The 23,663-nt window shown below is 37.7% G+C and overlaps 1 protein-coding gene across 1 annotated transcript in view; it reads right to left on the bottom strand.

Annotated features, from left to right (window-relative positions):
* The window catches only part of LOC149820808 (uncharacterized), a 74,612-nt gene extending 55,446 nt beyond the window's left edge, over nucleotides 1-19,166 (bottom strand). The window contains exons 1-4 of the mRNA XM_089982413.1: nucleotides 18,942-19,166; nucleotides 15,997-16,095; nucleotides 14,481-14,632; nucleotides 1,535-1,607 (exon numbers count right to left, since the gene is read on the bottom strand). Of these exons, the coding sequence (XP_089838539.1) occupies nucleotides 1,535-1,607; nucleotides 14,481-14,632; nucleotides 15,997-16,095; nucleotides 18,942-19,067 (450 nt within the window). The 5' untranslated portion in view covers nucleotides 19,068-19,166. The remainder of the gene's footprint in view (nucleotides 1-1,534; nucleotides 1,608-14,480; nucleotides 14,633-15,996; nucleotides 16,096-18,941) is intronic.
* Between the last annotated feature and the right edge of the window lie 4,497 nt (nucleotides 19,167-23,663).

Raw genomic sequence — 23,663 nt, 5'->3', positions numbered from 1 at the left:
GACAGAAGGGACGAGTGGATGGTGGGCCGCATGAGATAGTGAGAAGGTGAGAGAGTAGAGACAAGACAGAGGAGGGAAAAGAGAGTGAGAGGATAAGAAGAAACAAAAAGGAAAAAAAGATGGAAGTGGAAAAGAAGGGGCAAATGCATGAAGAAAGAGAGAGAGAGAGAGAGAGAGAGAAAACGGGGACAACCTTGTCGAAGAAGAAATTAGTTCTCTTAGATGGAGAAACTGCCTCCAAACTCGATTTTATTCAACCATAACCCTAATCACCTTACAAGGATTACTTAAGTACCAAGTCCCAAGTAGACAAAAATCTTAAGAGATCAATACAGGTCCAAACTCAACTCAACTAAAACTCAAACTAATTTATCCAACCCACAGAACATTAATGGACTTTGGGTCACCCATTGTACCTGACTACATAGATTAACAAATACAACACCTAATACATAAGATTTACGAACTCTCAACAAATGTATAGTCAAACAAGTGTCAACAAGAACAAACACAAGAATGCTATATGCATATAAGAGAAAATGTTGCGTACTCCACAATCAAGGAGTTGCTCAAGGCTAATCTAGAAACCACAGTAAAGACAAAATTCTTTATTGATGGCACTGGGCCTTAAAATTAATGGCATAGACAACCTTCATACAGGATTCTTAATACCACTTTTCACTTTTAATTTACAAAAGAAGTGGCACGAAGAGTACTACTCATCCCAGATTAGGCTCTCCAATGTTCTCAAAGAAATCACAAACTCATGATTTACAATTACCATTTCAGTTTCAAGTTTTCTTTCCCTTCCAAAAATCCCTTTATTTTCCTAATCTATTTTTCTAAATACTTCAAATAATTAACCAACCTTCATCACCATATGACCTATTTGTGTTGTTCATTGTTAGACAGAGGTACAGAAGTTAAAGAAGTCAGATGATGGAATTTTTACAATTCATTAGGATAACCTTCGGAATAGGATAAATAGCAATTCACCATTCTGCCCTTATGCAATACAGTGAAAAGCTATGTCGGCATAGATGCATAAGATTAGGAGAGGATAATCTTGATTCTCAATGAGAGAAATCACATTGGATAGGTTATCAACATGATCATATGATTAGAGTAATGATGATTTACCATGACAATACAATAAATTGCCATGTTGGAATACAATATAAAAAAGAAAATCCATACATTACAAAAATGTCACCAACCATCAATGCCTCTGCCTAAAATTAAAATCATAAACCATATATAAAGGTACTAAGGATCAGTGATATATTATTCACTTCTCCCATAATAATACTCTCTTAACATTATAAAAAATCAAGACTCAAAGACAACACACAGAAACTAGTGATTGCAAATCTATAAATTACTTTGACAAAATACATTTAAAATCAAAATCTTTAACTTGGACTTCCAATAACAATAAAATTGCTTGTAAAAAGTACAACATCAATAATATGAAAGATACAAGAGTAATAACTTTAACTGCATGGGCAAACAAAAGTTAAGCTTGACATTTTACCAGTTTGCAATCATTATTCAAGAAACTGACAGCTTTAGCTATTTGATGCAGTCCCCATGCATAATATTCATCCCTGTAGCAAACAGTTGCATCAGCAACAACCAACAGTTTATTTCACTTGATTCATAAATTTATAGAAAACAATGTAAACCCCATGTGTATAAATTGTAAAGCCTGAGTGTATGCAGTACTTTCCTTTTATATAACCAAAATCAATAGATGCATGCGTAAGAGCTAAATATATTAGAGAAAAGGACAGCATAATCATAGAATTATTTTGTCCAGCAAGTCATGTAACCCACTGATTAATAAACACAAGGAATAATTTTCAATTGTGAATTGTAGTGCTCCTCAAACTTAAGAAGCATAAATGGGTTCCCCTCTACATCCAAATCCATATATTGCACCTCATTGCTTGTAGAAGAGCATTGGATTCTGCTGCCATTCCCTACTTAAGAATTTTATAGCAAGAAGGATGCTTTTAACATTACAAATAGCAATACCTTTAGAAGAAAATTATATAGAGAGAAAGGGGGATGGTCCTGTAAAAGTATCTTCAACAAGATACTTTAGCCGATAACGCAACAACCTTAAGAATAAATGTGTGAACATACACACCCAAGAACACTTGTGCACAACGAACACAACACACCGAATCACAAATGTGCACTTGCACCCATAAGTTTCATAAACACTAAAGAGGTTGGGCTATAATCCCAAATCTCTTCTTACAAATACAATGGAGAGAGCCCATATTTATAGGGCTACAGGAGACCTTGGAAGGGGCTCCACATAGTCGTTGGAGCCCCTCCAACGGTCACAAATGTGACCGTTGGAGGGGTCCAACGACTAGTGTGTTGGGCCCCTCCCAAGGTAGGTACAACTCATTTATTGAAAGAAAAAAAGGAAAAATAAAAATGGGAAAAGAAATTACAAGACATATTCGAAAAAGAATATGTGTAAAAAAGACTAAACTACCCCTAAGACTAAAGATAGAATTATATATATATTTTACATATATAATAGGTAGATACATATACATATATTATATATATGTATATGTATTACCTTATATATGTAAAATATATATACGAAGTTACAAGTTTGGATTACATATTTTAACACCCCCCCTCAAACTTAGGGCAGGATGACCGATAGTTTGCCAAGAAGGAAGTTGAACTGTGGAGCACACAAGGCTTTGGTAAAGAAGTCCGCCAACTGATATTCGGACGTAACATAAGGAAGATCAATGACTCCTCGGAGATATGCTTCGCGAACATAGTGACAGTTCATTTCAATGTGTTTGGTCCGCTCATGGAATGTGTGGTTTTTCGCAATGTAGATTGCGCTCTTGTTGTCGCAACACAGCTTGGTAGGCCCTTCAATTGTGACTCCCATGTCTTCAAGCAGTTGATGAATCCAAACAATCTCCATGGTAGTAGTTGCCATGGCACGATATTCAGCTTCTGTTGAGGAGAGTGACACCTTTTGTTGCTTCTTGCATCTCCATGAAATCAGCGAGTCACCTAAAAATACACAAAATCCAGTGGTGGAGTGACGGTTATTTGGGTCACCTCCCCAATTAGAATCAGTATAAGCAATTAATTTTAAATCGGAAGAAGAAGATAGAAAAACTCCCTTATTTAGAGTACCCTTTATGTATCTTACGACTCGTAAGATGGCACTCATGTGAACGGATGTAGGCGCATGCTGAAACTGACTTGCAGTGTGGACTGCATGGGATATATCTGGTCTGGTAATACTTATATACATCAGAGATCCTACAAGCTGTCTGTAGGGTGTAGGATCCAAAAGTGGAACCCCATCATCAATTTTCATCTTTGCTCCTACAACCGCAGGAGTTTCGCAAAGCTTCTCATCCGTAATACCTGACCTGTCAATGATCTCAGAGGCAAGCTTAGTTTGAGATAAAAAATATCCTTTAAGAGAGTATGCTACTTCAATTCCCAAAAAATAAGTTAGAAAACCCAAGTCAGACATTTCAAATTTATCCTTCAAGATAGATTTTATACTCTTAACCCCGTTAGAGTCACTCCCAGTGATGAGCATGTCATCAACATACAAAAGTAAAATTACAATCCCTGCATTGGATTTTCTAACAAATAGAGCAGTGTCAGTAAAACAAGAGGAAAAGCCATTTTCAATCATAACAGAATTAAATCTATCATACCAAGCCTTGGGGGCTTGTTTTAGACCATAGAGTGCTTTTTGAAGACGAAGCACCTTTCCCTCAGGAGCCTCCATTCCAGGAGGAGCATCCATATAAACTTCTTCACTTAAATCACCATTTAAAAAGGCATTTTTAACATCCATTTGATAGATGTTCCACTTGTTGATAGAGGCAACGGTTATTAGGCATCGAACAGTGACCATACGGGCTACAGGAGCAAAAGTTTCTTCATAGTCAATACCATATTCTTGACTATATCCTTTTGCAACCAACCGAGCTTTATACCTTTCAAGCTATGTCACATGGGTGCGGGTGCGGGAGCGGGTGCGGGTGCGGGGATTCGGCACTTCCAAAAAACCCGGGTGCGAGGGTGCGGCAGGGGCAAAAATGTAAAAAAAAATTATATATATATATATATATATGTAAAATTTTGAAGTTTTAACAATTTAACATTTAACAGTAAACATTGTCATAAACTCATAATATGATTCATCATGCATGCAGTATATCAACCTAAATATCAAATTATCAATCAAATAAGTAAAGCAATTACATAAATCGACCTAAATATCAATCAAATAAGTATGCATAAAAGAACTAAATTACATACCAAAGTATATCCTGATGAAGTAATGGATGCTAATAATTTTCTTCTTCATCATCAAATGCATCATTAGAAGGAATACTGGGCTCAGCTAAATCCATGTTTGTTACGTTGAATTCATGTTCTCCCTCGAAGTCACACTCTTCTGGGTTTACATCCCAAAATTTGGATGTTCCTTGTCTGCATTATAAACCCAATTTGAAAATGATAAATACAATACAAGTATATTTAAATGAAAACTAAGAAATAATCAAATAACTAAGAGAGCAAATTAGTACCTGTATTCATCATTGCTTCGCGAAAGTAATCGAAGATTTGAATGAACATATACTAAATCCTCTGCACGCTTGCTGGTGAGTTTATTTCTCTTCATGTTGTGGATTTGAGAATATGTGCTCCAATTTCTTTCACAACAAGATGAACTAGCAGGCTGCGATAGCAATCTTAATGCAAGACGTTGCAGAAGAGGTGTTTCTGATCCAAATGTTGACCACCATGTGATAGGATCTATATTATCTTCTTCTCTCGCGAATAATGCCGGTGCATATAATCTCGAAGATGAAAATTTTCCAAACTCTTGTGTGACTTGATGTAGAAGATGTGCTTCTGGAAAAAGTCTTGTCATACACATATTTCTATGTCTTGATAGCTCTGGGTCTAAATTTGGAGGGACACGACCAATACCACCAGTCCGCCACTTATTTGCATAATATTTTGGATTAAGAGAATGTGTCATGCAATGCAAAGGAGTGTTGCTCTTATCCCATCTTCTGACTAAAATTGAATGAATATGATTAAAAAAATCTGAATCATCCAATGCAGGATTTTTTTCTTCATGCATGAAAACTATAGCTTGTATTTTTTCAATCATATTATCCCACATTTCATAAACTCTGTGAAGCATGGGCTCATCCTTATCAACTTCTCTTAACATTTCCCAAATAGGTTGCGTAAATTGAAGGAAGTATATCACTCTGTCCCAAAACTCATCATCAAGAATGAATTTCTTAATTTCTTGAGCCTTCATATCATCATCAACACGATAGAATGTCCAATTTTCATCAGTCACCATGTTAATCAAAGCATTCTTCACTCTTTTAATCCTCTTCATCATCACAATGATGGACGCAAAACGTGTTTCAGCGACCTTCAACAATTTTAAATCAGAATGCCTATTAAATATAGCATTAGCACGATGGTGGTTAACAACAAAATTCCTAATGCTTTTGACATTTCTTTCTAAATCTTCAATCCATGAACATAGAGCATATGCTTGTGAATTTTCTTCTTCTTTGGGGTTGCATATGCTCTTTAGGGCTAGATTTAAGCTGTGTGCTACACAGGGAGTCCAAAAAATATGAGGGTACTCACTCTCCAAACTCAACACTGCACTTTTACAAACCGGAGCGTTGTCTGTAATGATTTGTACCACTTTCTGATCACCCACTTCTTTTATCACTTCTATAAACAATCCCTTCAAATACTCTGCATTTTTATATTCCCCAGATGCATCAACTGCTTTCAAGAATATTGGGCCACTAAGCGAACAAGCAATGAAATTGATTAATGGACGCCTTTGAATATCTGTCCATCCATCAGACACAATGGAAACTCCATTTTGCTCCCATGAATATTTTTTAATTTCTAACAACCTCTCCACGTTTGCCCTCTCTTCTGCAAGAAGTGTGGTTCGTATTTTTTCTGAACTTGGAGGCACATAACCACTCAAATTACAATTTGCCAAGGATGTTACTAAATCCTTCCAATAAGGATTTCTAGCCGCATTAAATGGGAGTGAACCAGAATAAAAGTACCTCCCAACTTTTTTATCCAATTCTTCTCTTCCATATGTATTGAATGTTGCTTGTATCGTTCCTCTACCTCCTAGATTGACTTTTCTTTTTTTTTCAGCATCTTCTTGGTGGCTTGCAAATGGCACACTGAGTGCAGAAGAATCGGCCATTGCCTTTCTCTTCTCATATTCTTCTTGTATTTTCTTGTATTGCCTTCGCATTGCCTCATCAACTTTTCTGCAAGCTGAAATGCCATGTCCTGGTATCTTCAACAAATGAGCCTTCACTCTTGTGTAAGACCCAACAAAATCTTTTTCGCAGAGCTTGCATCGAAATCTTTTGTTTCCACCACCTCCTTCTCCAATTTTTGCAAGTTTATCTACATGTACCCATAGTGGCCCCACATCATCAATCACACTGCAACTATCAGCAAAACTAGCAGCAGAACTCACATGTTGGGATGAGGATGACGCAAGTCCTTTCCCTTTATCCGTCATTTTTATCCTGAAAACACAAAAAAAAATATATTACAATTTTCAAATCAATTCGAAAATACAGGGAGAAGGGGGGGCTCAGCCCCTCCCCTTCCAACCCAACAAGAGAGCGAGAGCGAGGGGGGCTCGTCCCCTCCCCTGTCGACCCCAAAAAAACAGATGGGGGAGGGGCTCGGCCCCTCCCCTGTCGACCAAAAAAAAAACTGATGGGGGAGGGGGGGCTCGGCCCCTCCCCTGTCGACCCAAAAAAAAAAAGATGGGGGAGGGGCTCGGCCCCTCCCCTGTCGACCCAAAAAAAAAAAACTGATGGGGGAGGGGCTCGGCCCCTCCCCTGTCGACCTAAAAAAAAAAAGATGGGGGAGGGGCTCGGCCCCTCCCCTGTCGACCCAAAAAAAAAACTGATGGCCTGTCGACCCAAAAAAAAAACTGATGGGGGAGGGGCTCGGCCCCTCCCCTGTCTACCCAAAAAAAAAAAACAGATGGGGGAGGGGCTCGGCCCCTCCCCTGTCGACCAAAAAAAAAACTGATGGGGGAGGGGCTCGGCCCCTCCCCTGTCGACCCAAAAAAAAAAAAGATGGGGGAGGGGCTCGGCCCCTCCCCTGTCGACCCAAAAAAAAGAGGTAGATGGGGGAGGGGCTCGGCCCCTCCTGTGCCGAAAAATGAGGGAGCAGGGGAGGCTCAGCCCCTCCCCTGCCGACCCAACAAGAGACCGAGAGAGGGGGGGGGGGGGTGCTCGGCCCCTCCCCAGCCGACCCAAGAAGACGAGAGACATACCTGCCAGCCGAGAGGAGGAGTCTAGGAGGCGGAGCTGGGGGCGGCAGAGCTGGGGGCGGCAGAGCTGGGGGCGGCGGCGCTGGGGGCGGCGTCGCGTCGACGCGGGTGCGGCACCTGTTTTGCCGAGTCCCTGTGACATAGCTTTCAAGGGATCCATCACTTTTAGTTTTTACTTTAAAAACCCATCTGCATCCTATTGCTTTCTTACCTTTAGGAAGATGTTGAAACTCCCAAGTTTTGGCTCTTCTTAAGGCCTCAAGTTCATTGTCCATGGCATTAATCCATTCAGGGCATCTACGTGCTTCTTCAAAATTTCTAGGTTCTATATAAAAGTGGATGACACTAAGGCAGGCTCTATATCTTGGTGAGAAAGAGTCATAGGAAATGAACCTAGAAGGAGGCCTTCTACTTCTCTCAGTTCTACGAGGGATCACTTCATTCTGAGAGGCACTGGGACTGGCATCATTATATCTGTCAAGAGCACTCCTAAAGTTGTTTTGATCTCTATGAGAGTAGGTGATAGGGTTTCTAGGTAATTCAATAGGTTGATGTGACGAAGGAGATAAGGAGATGTTTTCCTCGGTTTCAAGTTCATTTGGGTTACTTTGATCTGACTCATTATCACTAGTATCATCGTCCTTATTCAATAAATCAAATAAAAAGGAATAATCCATATTTTCATTATGGGGGTCACAACGTTCAAACCCACTAACATTTTCCAAAAAACTCACGTTTCTGGAAACATACAATTTATCACTTTTGATATCATAACAACGAAACCCCTTTTGGGTTTCAGAATAGCCAAGAAAGGCACAAGGAATGGCTTTTGGAGAAAGTTTGTCATTCTTATCAGTAAGAACAAAACACTTACACCCAAAGACCCTTAACCTGCTATAATCAGGTTCCTTATCATACAGTTTTTTCAAAGGGAGAAATTTTGTTTAAATTTTTCGATGGAAGTCGGTTTATGAGATAGACAGAGGTAAGGGCTGCCTCAGCCCAAAGATTTTTTGGAATGTTTTGAGAAATGAGCAAAGTCCTAGTGGTTTCAATGATGTGCCTGTGCTTTCGTTCGGCTAACTCATTTTGTTGCGGGGTTTTCGGACATGATTTTTGGTGAAGAATTCCAAAATTTTCAAGATAACTCTTAAATTCATTTGAGAGGTATTCTCCTCCAGAGTCAGACCTAAAGATTTTTAAACATCCATTGAATTGATTTGAAATCATCATGTGAAAGCTTTTAAAGGTTGAAAAAACCTCATGTTTATGTTTAAGGAAATAGATCCAACAAAACCTAGTATAGTCATCCACAAAGATCACATAATATGAAAAACCTCCTTTTGACATTACCGGAGCCGGTCCCCATACATCGGAATGGACAATTTCAAATGGTTTTGTCGTAAACATGGATCTTTGAGGAAAAGGCAAGCATTTCATTTTCCCAAGAATGCATTCATTACACAAAAAGTCACTTTTACAAAGATGTTTAACAAAAGGCAAATACGAGATTTTAACAATATTGGGATGACCCAATCTCTTATGCCATACATGAATGTCTTTGTTTTGGACGACGTTGCAAAATTGACTCTTGGGAACTTGAAGAAAATCTACGTAGTAGAGGTCTCCTCTTCTAGAGCCTTCCCCAATCAATCTCCCGGACTGGCGATCCTGTATCCAACATTTATTAGAAGAAAATTTTATATCGCAACCATGGTCCGAGAGTTGGGAAACGGAAAGAAGATTTAGGTTAAGGTTTGGGATAAAACGAATTTTTGGAACAAAGAAGTCTTGTTTTTCAAAATTACCTATTCCTTTAATCTCAAGAGATGTACCGTCCGCGGTTGATACAAAAGATGGAAAAGCATTTTTAGAAAAGTTTGAAAGAGTGCAATAACTAGGGGTCATGTGAAAGGATGTCCCGGAATCTAAAAGCCAAGATGTCTTACCGGGGGAAGAGGATGACATAGCGGCTCCGGAAGTACCTCCCTTGAGAAGAGGTTGTAGGGCTTCCACGATTTGTTGAAGAGAAAGAGACTCACTTGATAAAGAGGGTCGTTCTTCAACTTGAGATGCCATAGCCGTTGCAATCAATTTCTTCCATTTAGGACACAAGGGTTTGATATGTCCGGGTTCTTTACAATGATAGCAAGTTACTTTGCTATAATCTTTTTTGCCATACCGATCATTTCCTCCTTGACCTTGATTCTTGAAATGAGGAGGTCTATAGGTTCTCATGTTATTTCCCAGTCTTGACACGGCATTAGCCATTTCACCATCTTCTTGAGTAGAGGAAGTAACAAGAATGCTAGGATTATTTTTGTCAATCCCCATACGGGTTTCTTCACCACTTAGCTTGGTGATAACATCTTCGAGTGAGGGGGATGTGAAGGCGGAGAGAAGAGAGGACCGGACTTGTTCAAATTCGGGTCTAAGGCCATTTAAAAAATTGAAGAACCGGTCTTCTTCAAGTTGTTTGTGCCTTAATTCGATTGCCTCACCACTCCATTTAGGTTCAAGAATAGCGAGCTCGTCCCAAATAGAGGATAATTCGGCAAAATACTCCCGAATGGTCATGTCATTTTGTTGGAGAGTCAAAGCCCTCTTTTGGAGAAAGTACTTGTGGGATAGATCTCTTGAGGTGTACATTTTCTCAAGATATACCCAAGCTTCGGAAGCCCTTTTAAATTTGATGATGTTGGCATTTATCTTGGTCTCAACGGATGAGAAAATCCAAGATAAGATCTTAAAGTTCTTCATTTCCCAATCATCATGTTTCTTAGAATACTCTTCAAGGGCCTTTTGTCTTTCATCCCCTTCAAGGATCTTAATATCCCCTCCTTCAACAATGGTAATCTTGGGTTCCGGTTCCGGTATGGATCCATGAACGTAACCCCAAAGCCCCTTTCCTTTAATATGGGCTTCCATATTACCGGCCCAAACGTGATAGTTTGAGCCATTAAGCTTAAATCCAAGAGAGAAATGGGAGTCTTTTTCGCCCATTAGAGAGGAAAGAATGCAAGAGATAGTATGTACCTTAATTACTTTTTGCGTCTTTCTTGACAAAAGAGGCTCCTAAAATATTGCTCGAAGAAGATGATCCTCTTTGATTTCAAAAAACTTGAAGGCACGCTTCCCGAGGAATGCAAAAGAAGGCGAATCGCAATTCTTCTTCTTCAACGAGGCTTTGATACCATGTAAAAGTATCTTCAACAAGATACTTTAGCCGATAACGCAACAACCTTAAGAATAAATGTGTGAACATACACACCCAAGAACACTTGTGCACAACGAACACAACACACCGAATCACAAATGTGCACTTGCAGCCATAAGTTTCATAAACACTAAAGAGGTTGGGCTATAATCCCAAATCTCTTCTTACAAATACAATGGAGAGAGCCCATATTGATAGGGCTAAAGGAGACCTTGGAAGGGGCTCCACATAGTCGTTGGAGCCCCTCCAACGGTCACAAATGTGACCGTTGGAGGGGTCCAACGACTAGTGTGTTGGGCCCCTCCCAAGGTAGGTACAACTCATTTATTGAAAGAAAAAAAGGAAAAATAAAAATGGGAAAAGAAATTACAAGACATATTCGAAAAAGAATATGTGTAAAAAAGACTAAACTACCCCTAAGACTAAAGATAGAATTATATATATATTTTACATATATAATAGGTAGATACATATACATATATTATATATATGTATATGTATTACCTTATATATGTAAAATATATATACGAAGTTACAAGTTTGGATTACATATTTTAACAGGTCCTACCCCTTTTTTCGTTAGGTCCCGTTAGGATCCTCAGAAAACCATACTTTCAAGAATTTTTTGCTCAGTCTAAACCGTTAGATGTGCCTATCATTGCTTATTTACTAAGAAACAAGCTTTCTTTCAAATTGATTTGATGTAAAAATGTAAATATTTTATCATCAAATTTTAGCATAATATCAACCATTGATTTTTTTACCTCTTTAAAATACACACCTGAGCATGAAAAATCTTAATCAAATACATGTTCTCTATTGAGTAAACAATGATAAATACATCTAACGCTATAGCTTGAACAAAAAATAATTGAAAGTACGATTTTTGGAAGGCCCTAATGAAAAAAGGGTAGGGCCATCCTCCCTCTCTCTTTATATATATATATATATATAGAGAGAGAGAGAGAGAACATGATTACCATTTCAATTGACAGAATAAATCCTTAGTACGGAATATATTGTATCCGTGTGTGTTTGTGTATTTCAATACTAGGAAGACTTAATAGAAAAGGAATTTTGGCTTTTATTGTTAACGAATTCTCGTTAACTATATACCGTTATCTTTTTTCCATGTCTGGTGCATCTTGTTGAATATATATAAAAGCAATCACCTTTGAAAGTTAGCATAACATAAGACAAAACACTGACATACTAGCGAGTTACTTTCTAGTATTTTCCACATAATCAAAATAAAATTGAAATATCCATAGGCATGTCAATCTCCATATATTGAAAGAAGAACACAATTTGTTAGAAAATCAAAGTATGTAATGTTAATCAACTTTAAAAAGAATGGCCACCAAAGAAAGAAATATTGATCTCCAAAAGCTCAATGTAAAAAATCTTGAGTGAGAATCTGATAATTGTAAAACAGCATTCTTACTCTTATCATACATATGTTGACTACTCCCTTACCAACAACAACTACGAAGTCATCCCAAAACAATTGGGGTCGGTGATATGAACCAAAAAAGAAAATCATTCTGGGTCTTCCACATGAATCCTTCTCCTCCAATCATTTTTATCCAATGCCATGTCCTCGGTGAGGTTCAAAGCATTCATATCCTTTCCTATCATCTCCATCCAAGTCTTTTTAGGCCTACCCCGACCTCTTTTAACTAATATATTTTCTCATTTCTCCATCCTTCTAACTGGAGCATCATTAGGCCTTCGCCGAATATGTCTAAACCACCGTAAATGATTCTCTCTCATCTTATTTTCAATGGATGCAACGCCTACCTTCTTACGTATCTCCTCGTTTCGAATCTTATCTTTTATTGTATTTCCACACATCCATCTAAGCATACGCATCTCAGCTACACTCATTTTTTGAATATGATGTCTCTTGGCAGCCCAACATTCCGTACCATATAGTAAAGCGGGCCTAATTGTTGTCCTATAAAACTTTTTCTTCAACCGCAATGGAATTCTACGATCGCACAACACTCCGGTTGCACTTTTCCATTTCATCCACCCAACCTTTATCCTATGATTTACATCTCCATCAATTTCTCCATACTTTTGAATGATAGATCCCAAATATTTGAAACAGTCATCCCAAATATTTGAATGACTACTCCCTTACCACTCAACATAAATATAAATAAAAAAAATAGAGAAATTTGAGCCCCTGCACTTTCCCTTTAACATGCTGCCTAAAAACTTATTTACTCATTTCTCCCGGGTTCCCTATTCTATTCAAAAGAAAAATATTCAAGAAAAGAGAAGCATGAATCTCTACATCTATCAAGCAGGTTGAGGAAAGGTTGGGTAGCTTGCTTACCTGGCGAACACTAGATGCTAATGAGGTCCAATGATTGTTCAATTTAGGCTTGAATGGTTGATGCTGGACCATAGTTGTCCTTAAATGAGTCAGCTTGCCTAAGTCTTGGACTTGATTGCTGGAGTACATGACTTGTATAGCATTTAGGACTCTCTATTTGAACACTATGCATGATTTTAGTGGCATATGAGCCCACAATTTCTCCAGAAATTTTATAGATAGATGACTTTTTCAAGTAAAAACCAACAGACTGCAGACCCACTCTTGGACATGTTGACTAGGATGACAAGGCTTAGGATGAAAATCAGACAACCAAGACCATTACGTGGCAAAAGTAAAACTCAGTTTTCAGATAAACCCAGGGCCAAGCTAATTTGATGACAGTGAAACACTGCATAACCGTTCCTCAGATTCTATTAAGACTTCCTATGGCTCAAATGTCTTGCTATCATCCATTAATAAGGTAAGTACCCAAGTAACTTATTTTTGTAAAAAATTGTTTCAAAGGAATTTATGGGTACATATGAAGAATATACTAAATGCCACGAATATCCAACTAACTGAACCATTCTAAGAGGTACGAGAGAAGCAAGAAGCCCAAGATTCTCTAAGCAAAGCCTCTAGACTTTCTTGGACTGTTGAAAGGGCTTACACACCATAAAAAGTAAATAATTGATTATCTAAAAATGATACAAACATCAAATAGTCATAAGCTTTTTGCAAGGAGTTTATAAAATCAAACTAGAACTCATAACCTGCAGGTTAAAGAAGACAAACAAAGTAAAATTATTACTTGCAATCGAATAAGAAGCAGAAGCTGTCAAGCTGTTGCAGGAAGAACAAATGTACAAAGGTTGAAAAAACATGGGCTTTTAATCTTTCTACCGCCATATAATGAATAAAGAAAGAAAACTATGCAGAAGATGAAAAGTAAGAAGCCAAGACAATTTAAGGTTACAGTTTACCTTCAACTGTTTTACTGTTTAAGTAATAACTAGAAATTTTTAGGGTTTATCTATTTCAGGTTTACAGCTTCAGAACTTCAAGCAAGCACTGATACAATTTTAAGAACCACCATACAACTTTAATAGACTAGTCCAGATCTGTAATGTGTGGTCCCCATTCACATCGTGAAGAGAATTCCTTAGTTACGCTTTTGAAAGAGATAGGGAAAGCACATTAATCTGTTGAGTAAAGTTATCACAACAGTATGAAGCAAATTTGCAGAACTGACATCTGATAGACACCAGCACAATGAAGAGTCATCAAATAAGAAATTTGTGTTATTTATGAACTCTATAGCACATGGTGTAGAACACATTTGAACCAACTTTTTTCCATGCATAAGGTGAATAAAAATAACTATCATCATTATATTACTTGAATTAAAGTTTTACTAAGATGATGAGAAGATAAAAGGCTTTCCAATTAAATTTGCAGCAAAACACAGTTTACCTTATTATGCCACAATGATAGAAACAAAATATATAAGCAAGCAACATTAACTAATGATGGGAACAACATTTGCATACCTTTGTGTACCTTCTAAACCGAGCTCCTTTATCTTTTCATAAAGTGGCATAACAGGCTCTGTTACAATGTAAATAGTTGGTTTGGCAATGGAACCATCAACAGCTTCAACCTCTGTGCTGTGAAGAAAAGACAAAATATTTGGATGCCTAACCTGCAATGTTTTTCCTTTAATGATTAGTATTACTCAATGAGAGGAACGCAAGATGATAGGGGAGCAAAAGCACCAAAGGAAATGGAGCAAACAGTTGACACTAAAAAAAATAACAAAAATTTCAAACAAACAGCCATTTTGCTTGCATTTCCTATTGGATTAGATTGAGGAATATAAGAGACTGCTTGTGCCATACTTGAGGGACATCACAAGTGAAAACAGGATTTACAAATGGCTAGCAGCTTTAAGTTAAATGACTATGGGAAAAGTGTGGGACACTAGATGTGATGAACTCAGGAAAAAATTAAATTACATCATGACAAAATCATTAATATAGGCTTAGTCAATATGAACATCTTCTCCATAATGTCAACAACTATGTCAAATCAGCAGATTCAGCACAAAGAACCCCAAAAGGAAACAAAACACATATCATGGAGAAATCCAATTTCTAAGTAGAATATTGACTAGTGCAAATCATAGAAATAAAATTTTTAACCAAAGGTAAATTACAATACAGCACTGTATGTCTTCCATGAGTAATGAAGTGGTTCAAAGAAAACAAAACTGCCAAATGTGCAGAGGAAAATGTAAATTAAAAAAGGGGTCAGGACATTAACTCCACCACAATTGATTAATTCAAGTTAGCAGCAAGAGTAAAATTCACCACAAGAGGACCAAAAATCCATACAAATAAAGTCCACAGAGATATCCAGGGAGCCCTTCAAACTTGAAAAGAAAAAAGAAATAACAGAAACTAAAGATTCTTCCTGTAACAGTTAACTTTTCATATATGCATGTTAATTATGAACTTTTATTCTAGGTCCGGATCTGAAAAGGAACAATACAAAGTCCTATATACTATCATAAAACTAGAAGTTGCTTTTAACAGATTTGCAGATCCTATTGACCAAGGAAATCAGTTGATTGATCAGACCAATTATGCTCAGATATGAACTGCTATTGGACAAGGGGTCTCAGAGCGCAAATTTATTTTGATTGAAAATCCATCACAAGCTTACAAGTATGGAAGAAAAAATTCATCTGGGAACAGAACGTCAATCAATGTCATATTATTTCAAAATTAAAGTAGAATTGCATTGGAAAGATTAATAAAAAACAAGGATGTCAGTAAGAATAATATGCAGCAATTATAATTAATAAGAATACCAAAGAAATAATTTGTTCAACTGTAAGTAAGAAATGGTACAAAACAAACCATAGTATGCAGAATCAAGCTAATTCAGATGTAAGTCATGTATTTCTCAAAAACTGGTCGTCGGAGCTAAATACATTACATCCATTTAAGGCAGCATAATCAACTTTTTGTATATTCCAAAATGAACAAAATTCAGAAGACTTACCGTGCGAAGACGCTTGACACCATTCCTGCCAGCTGCCAAGTGTCCATCTTGTGCATTATTTCCTGATAGAGAAAATATAGACACTGAACTCCCATCGTCCTGGTACAAAGGAAAATACTCATGAGAATTATAGCAACCGTAGCACAAAAGACCAGCATCAGATAAGTAACAGCATAGATCACAAAGCAATACTCTCCCTTGAAAACAAGAATCAGACCACCAACTCAGCCAATAAACCCAGAGGACTCAGAAAAAAGCAATCTTCATCACAGAACTGCATCTCTAACATGTGGGCCATTTTATTAGGGGCTAAAAACAAGATAGGCAGAAGCCATTAAAAGCCTTAGCTTCAATAGTGGGAGGAATCAATAATGCTAATATGACAACAATAAGTAAAACTATCGGACACTCTAGAAGTTAATTTCAATAAGACAATCTGCAAAATAAACATATTGGTAACTCAAATGTCAATGTTAAAAGCCGATGCACAAATCATGTTTTTCTAACAATATTCATGGACGCTATTTCCAAATTTCTATCCTTACAAACCTCAGCCCGTGAGTGGTTAACTTCAACACACCAAAAAGCAATGGCTTGGGTTCAAGAACCAATTTATCATAATGTATCCCAGTAATGAACTTTATTTCAACCATAACCACCACTTGCAAAGACAACTGATCTAGTATCACGTTAAGGAACAGACCCTACCCAAGAAACACACACACCAACTTATCCAATTGTACAGCCAAGCAACCATATTTAAAGGGGGTTGAATCCAATAAATGGATCAGTGGAGTCAAACTACCTGTGTGGGGCCTTGGTTTGAAGTTTGAACAACACTGGGATCAAATCCCCAGCTTGGCCATCAGAAAACAAAAAACTTAAACCAAGAAATAGAAAATACAATAGAACATTAAGACGCTGTTCTACTGTAATTAATTGTTGTGAACCAAGTTACATCCTATCTCATAATATCTGGGCTCTCTACTTGGGGCAACAATCCACAACAACCGTAACTAGACATTTGAATAGTAATGCAGCTGATTTTAGTCAAATGGTCCTTCCCAAAGTCACCAGGATTGCAGGTTCGCTAGGTGCTTAGTGACCTGGTATGCTATATACTGAAAGTTAGGTTAATAACTACTCATGATCCAGATAATGAAAAATAGTTCACTGTCTTCTACAAATCCTTGACACTGATTCTACCCTAGCAAATCAGTCCCTGGGTCTTGGTGCTCCGTGACCTGCAAAGAACAAACCTACTGACTATGGACTAGCACCTCATACATGTAAAGGTCTAACAGTTGAGACAAGTGTGCAAGTAAATACAGCATTGCATGAGAGCGAAGCTGCCACAAGGAACAATTAACGCTAATACATATATAAAATCCAAAAATAACCAAAGTACATATCACTCTCTACATCTTATAAAGTCCAACTCTTTTCAATTAACTTAATAACTAATTAATAATGATGTGGAAAGATATTCAATTTGCTTAAACCATTTTTTCCTTTAGAAACTAAAGTTGTCCAATTAAATTGGCTGAAACCTATGGATTAAGTGACACTAGGTCCAACCTAATATCCAATTGGGCCAATTCCAGGTGATTTATACTTAAGCTTTAAGCTTTATATCCTGTCCTGGATATGGGTTTGTAGTTGGTAAAAAGAGGATGGTATTTAATAACATCATCCATTTTATTGGAAGGGTGGAGACCTCTAAATGGCTTTTCAATTATTAGAGAACATACGCCTGTTTTGTGCATACTTTAGCTTTCTGGCGAGTTGAAGGAAAACTACTCGTGATTAACTAGAATGGAAATCAGCTGTGTTCACAATGGCTGGCATGTCTCAATATTCCTACTTTAAGCTTGCCTTATTTTATTCTCAATGGGGGGGAGCATACATGGGACACATTTATCCAGAAAAGTGGAATAACTCGGGAAAGTTGCATTATGGAGCACAACACAATAACCCAACTTATCTTGCTTTTCTAGTTAAGTAGGCCCATTTTCAACTACACCCCAATTGTCTGCCAACAAAATGAAACATGCACGCTAACGTCTAAAATCTCTCAAACTTAACTAATGGAATGTATTTTGTACCGACCACTTCTTAACTTCATTTTGAATGCTAGACCCATGTGCATCACTAATTCCACTCACATTGCCCTACCAAAGATCTGTACTGTTTGTTTAAATACAAAAGTTTGTACGTACTACGAACACAAACCATGTGTCGTGTACTCTAACAGAGACTTCTCTAAGCCATAAACACCACTACAGCCAGATAAACCCATTCCCCTAATCTTGTTCTTCCGCCACTTTCTTTCGTTCTGCTTAGTCTTTTCCACGAGAAAAAACATTTCATACAAAAATACACCGAGTCAATCATTCTCAATTGCTAAAGTAACAAGATGGATCTCAGAATGTAGGTTGGGGATCGCAAACGCATTATTTCCCACTGGAATTCCCATTGAACAAAACAAAGACCACAATTCAGAGGCGCCCAACAATCCTCAACACCCGTCGACAACCAAACAATCAAATCCCAACCTACAAACACCAACATTTCCAATTCCCCCAAAGCCCAGACTATTCACATCCAATCCATCAAGATCGTCCGCAGGATCACCATTGAATTATACACTGCCACCAACAAACAGCCCGCCTCCAAATCGCACGCCCTAATTATCGAAACCCACTACATGGGCGCACTCGAAATCGCGAAACTCCATCGAAAAGCAAACTGATCCAAATGACAAAAAGGAGTTGTAAGATCACGAGGGACGACGCCCAATATCTGTTTCCCGATACCGCCGATCTCCGAAACAAGGGAAACAACATGAACCGGGAACAACAACCGGATCGTTCGACGGCGAAGAACAACAACGGGATAGACGGAGAAGAGAAAGGGAAGGAGGAGATGGGTGGAAGTGTTTTTACCTTGGAAGTGCCGCGGTGGTGGACCCAGGAGCCCCAGGAGGAGGAATAGGGCTCCCCGATGATGTAAGGGAGGTCCTTGATTCCGCCACCCGACCCACCCACCACCCCCTTCAAGAACTTCAGCATCTTCCTTCCCCCTCTCTATATCCAGGAATGCCCAATTCCTCTCTCTCTCTCTCTCTCTCTCTCTCTCTGAAGCAGATCTGGGAAAGGAGGGGACAGTCGGGACAGGGAAGAGGAAAAAGGTAGGAGGAAGGAACAGGGAGAAAAGACGGGAAGAAAAAAATATAGGTAAGGGCCAACCTTTTGACCTTAATTTTAAAAATGGCCTGATATTTTTGAAATTTTAGATAACTCACCATTTTCTTGTAATACGTAAAACAATAGCCTGCATTTTATTTGTTGCACAAATCAAAATACGAGAATAACCTTTCATCGTTAAGAGTTCGAACTGTTTTACTTTTTCTTTTTTTCATGAGGATGAATGAGTGTTTTCTTAATTTTCAAAGAACAATACGTAAACAAAAAATTAAGATGATAGATGTTGCCAGAAAGTAAAATGGATACGAGAAGCGAAAGAGGGAAAGCTAGTGTTAAAAAAAAGTAGTATAGAGCGTCAAGCGAGGATTTTATTTTGGAAGCAACTGTGAAAACACAGGAAAAGCAAAAAAAGAAAAAGAAGAGGAGATGAATGAGAAGCGATAAGCAAAACAAATTTTTTTATTTTATTTTATTTTTTTGAAAGGCAACCAAGGGTTAGGCAGACCCCCTACCAGTTATACGAACTATACCATTGGGCTTTGAACTTGCAACGTCCTAACAAATAATCAATAACATGAAAAGTACAAAAAACAAAGAAGAAGAAGAAGCAATGAAAGAAAACCAAGTGAAAAACAAAATGAATGCGTGGGGATATGATGTAGTCAATACCATATTCGATTAATTAGATGTTGGCTAAACGGATTCGGATTCGGATTCGGATTCGGATTCGGATTAGGATGGTGAAAAGCTCATACCATATCTGCTTTTTTAAATGTAAGTGAATTCAGATATTTATCGGATTCTGTAGCAAAAAATCAATCTCATGTCTTCCTATGATTATAATAGGATATGGTTTTGGCTTACCAAATGTAGCTAAACAGATTCTCATTGGGTCGGATATCCGATAAAATCTGATTGATTGACACCCCTAACTCCACGTGATGTTCGAAATTCAGTCGGGCTGGTCCAATAGGATCCCGGATGTCCTGGCTGATCCAGGTCAGGGCTGTCAACTTTTTGGACACCAGCTAAAATATAGTGGATCTGGTAATAGACCCGACTTTAAGGTTCTAGTATCAGCTGTAGGTCTTAGTCGAACTGGATCCCGCATAGGTAGCACCAGATTCAGGTCCAAGATCCATATCAGGTAAAATCAGTTATTTTATAATATCTTACGTCCCATGTGATTCCATCTGGTGTAATTCTAAATCATAAGGTGGACGATGTGATTTTGGAAACCAGGGCATAATACTATGAATTTGAATGTCATCACTTCCCTGTTTTCTCAGGTTTGCTTGTTTGTGAGAAATAGGGTGTCAACGGGTGGAGTTTGGTTTGGACCCAGGTGAAACCATACCTGATTTTAGATGATAGTACCGGGACTGGACCCAGGTTCAGTTGAGAAAATACACTCGTATCTTATAAGGATTACATGAACCAACCATTCTTAGTAAAATAATATTTTTATCTTTTTCATATTGAAAAAATGTGAATCTAAATTCGAACTTGGGTCAGACCTATGTCTGGTATGAAATTTCACAAACCATAGCCGGCTCCATGTATTAATCGGACCCTTCGAGTCTGACATGGATGCTGATCGGAAATTCTTATTTATCACCAAATCCAGAGTTTGGTATGGGTTGAGTCCGGGTCAAACCGACCCATTGACACCCCTACTGAGAAATGAGGCAAATGAAAAAATATTCATCTCACCAACCATTGTGAGAGAATGATTCTCACGTCCAATCAAATGCCTACGGCATGTTTGCTAGGACCTTGACCCATAGGGCTTACGCTTTTGTTACGTGATAACTAAGGAAAGCGAGCAAAGCCCCTCTCTTGGGCTATGTTTGGGAAACGGTTTTGTGGTTGGATATGCCAAATTCTCGATCCGGCGAACCCAAGATTTCAAAACCATAGGATTTGCCAAATCATGAAAATTGTTTTGGAGCCAACTGCTGGAGTTGTCGTCTCCTTGCCAACCACCAGCTCCCAAACAACCAAATATACATCGAGTTGCCAACTATGGGTGTAAATGGATTGGATTTCGTATTCAGGTCATCAAGTAAGATCTGAATGTGCATTCAGATCTTAATTAAAATCGGATTTAGGTCAATATTTTAAGTTGGATCAAATTTGGATTTGAATCAAAATCTGATCTGTTTATCCTAATACTATAAAGTAACAATATGACAATATTGTGCTCTTATTATTATTAATTATTATTATTTGTTTGTGTTTTCAAGTATTTTATATTGGGGTCAACACATTTGTAATTTGCTATGAAAAGCAAATTATTGATCCGTAAAACATATAGATTACCCCCCCCCCCCTCACGCAAGATTGATGAGCATATCACATTTGGAATGTGTATATATATATTCACTAGAGTATGTGAATTTGGCAATTCTGACACTTTTTTGCAAATGGCGCAGTCTATTTGCTAGAGGTTTACTGTTGGATCATGTATTCTCGATTAAAAAATGTGGTTTTTAGAATCTTGAATATTTATAACAAAAATTGAGCCATTGATTTTCAAGACTTCAAGTGTTTGTTCCCATAAAACCAAACATCAAGATCACATCCATATGGTGAAATTTAAGAAAAAAATAAAAAACCCATGAAAATCTCAATTCATACTCCAATTCACATATTTTCAATTAACATATTCTAGTGGCTATATATATATATATATATATATAGAGAGAGAGAGAGAGAGTTGTTCAAAATTGAGCATAATGGTGGTATTTATAATGATGCGGGATGGATCATGTCATATTTGAATCATAGGAAATGCGTACACATTAAATTAGAATCTGACTATGGTTATGGATAGATTTGATGAGTTAAGGTTGATTCTATTTAGGAATCTTTCACTATGATGGAAATGTTGGATTTGGCTCAAAACTTAAAACTTTTCCTAAGTTTATGAGTTTCTTGTCTTTCCTACAAGTTTAGTCTCATATTTAAAGTTGTACCTTATATAAAGAGGTAGTGCTTTAAAGGGCATTAGTTCTTGGGTTTGTGCATCTCTTGGACCTTGGACCTTAGAAACAACCGTTAGGACTGACCGATTTGGTTATCCATGACCTATTGTTGCTGGTTGTTTGGGGTTATTAAAGGCCCTTTATGGCCTTTATTGATAGTTGTTGGGTTAGAGCATATATAAACCCCAACCCTCTCTCATTTCTTTCATCTCTTTCTCAAGGTCTCATTTCATCTCTTTCTCTTACTAGCTCGGCTCTCTCTCCACTTTTGGAGTTTTCTTTCAAATCCATATTCAGTTGTAGTTCAAATGCATACCTAAGATGTAGACTCGGTTGCAGTTCAAATGCATACCCGCTTGCAGTCCAGATCCATACTCGCTAACAGTTTGGATTCATACCTATATATGAACCCATGATCCATACCCATTTTTAGCCTAGATCATCCCATCATCGTCAAAGGGTTGTTCAAGGTGGTTTATGTCAAGGTTATCGGTCTCACCCAGTGCAGGTCGTGTATCAATTTTTTGCAAGTAGGCGAAAGCTCGATTGTATCCTAGGAGCATAGTTGCACGAATACTCATTACACCGAGGATTTGATCCTCAGTGGGGCAACTATCACGTGAAAGATAGCAAGTGTATATGTGCCTCTAAGTGTACCTAGTTCAAGCTCAGTTGCCTCACCTACTAAGTTAAAGCATACTTTCTAACAATTTTCAAGTGATTGTTCTGCATATGATGATTGTGAATGTTGGATACCAGAAGCTGCTCATGTTGTCTCAGTTCCATGACACTAATTTCAAAATGTGGAAACACAAGTTTCTCATCTTTCTCACTATTGCAAATATGGTGTACGTACTCATGGATGACGGCCCCAAAGAATGGGAGGATGAAACCAATGTTGAAAACCCAAAGAGATGAAAGTGAAAGCAGGATGACTTCGTGTGTCACAAATATATTATGAATGCTCTTTCAGACACCATGTTCAACCTTTACTTGAAAGTCAACACGATAAAGAAGTTGTGGCAATCTCAAACTTAGGAACAAGAATAAGAAATCCAAGTTATTGCTAAGAAGATAAATTTTGTTTTCTGCTATACTCATTACTGTGTGAGAGAATGTTAACATAAGAAGAAATTTCAAGGCAATAAAGTTAGTAAACTCGCTGATGACCTGGTGGTTGTAGTTAGTGAGATATTCATGATTAGTTTAGATAACGAATGGTACATAGATTCTGTATTAAAGATTCATTCATACAATGATAGAAGTATGTTCAAAACATACGAAGTCGTGGGGGAAGACCATAAGATCAATATGGAAGATAAAATGAAGCTAAGGTTCATGAAAAATGTAGTGTGAAGCTTCACTTCACCTCTGGGAAATGCTTAATACTAAAAATTGTGTATCATGAACTTACCCTTATGAAAAAACTTGTATTTGCTTATCTACTTACAATTTATGGTTTCAAAGTTGTAAT

The sequence above is a fragment of the Nuphar pumila genome, chromosome 12 (assembly GCF_984573655.1).
Source record: "Nuphar pumila chromosome 12, dmNupPumi1.hap1.1, whole genome shotgun sequence".
NCBI classification, from domain to species: Eukaryota; Viridiplantae; Streptophyta; class Magnoliopsida; order Nymphaeales; family Nymphaeaceae; genus Nuphar; species Nuphar pumila.
Note: the sequence above shows the minus strand (reverse complement) of the source record. Positions and strands in the feature narration are given on the sequence as shown.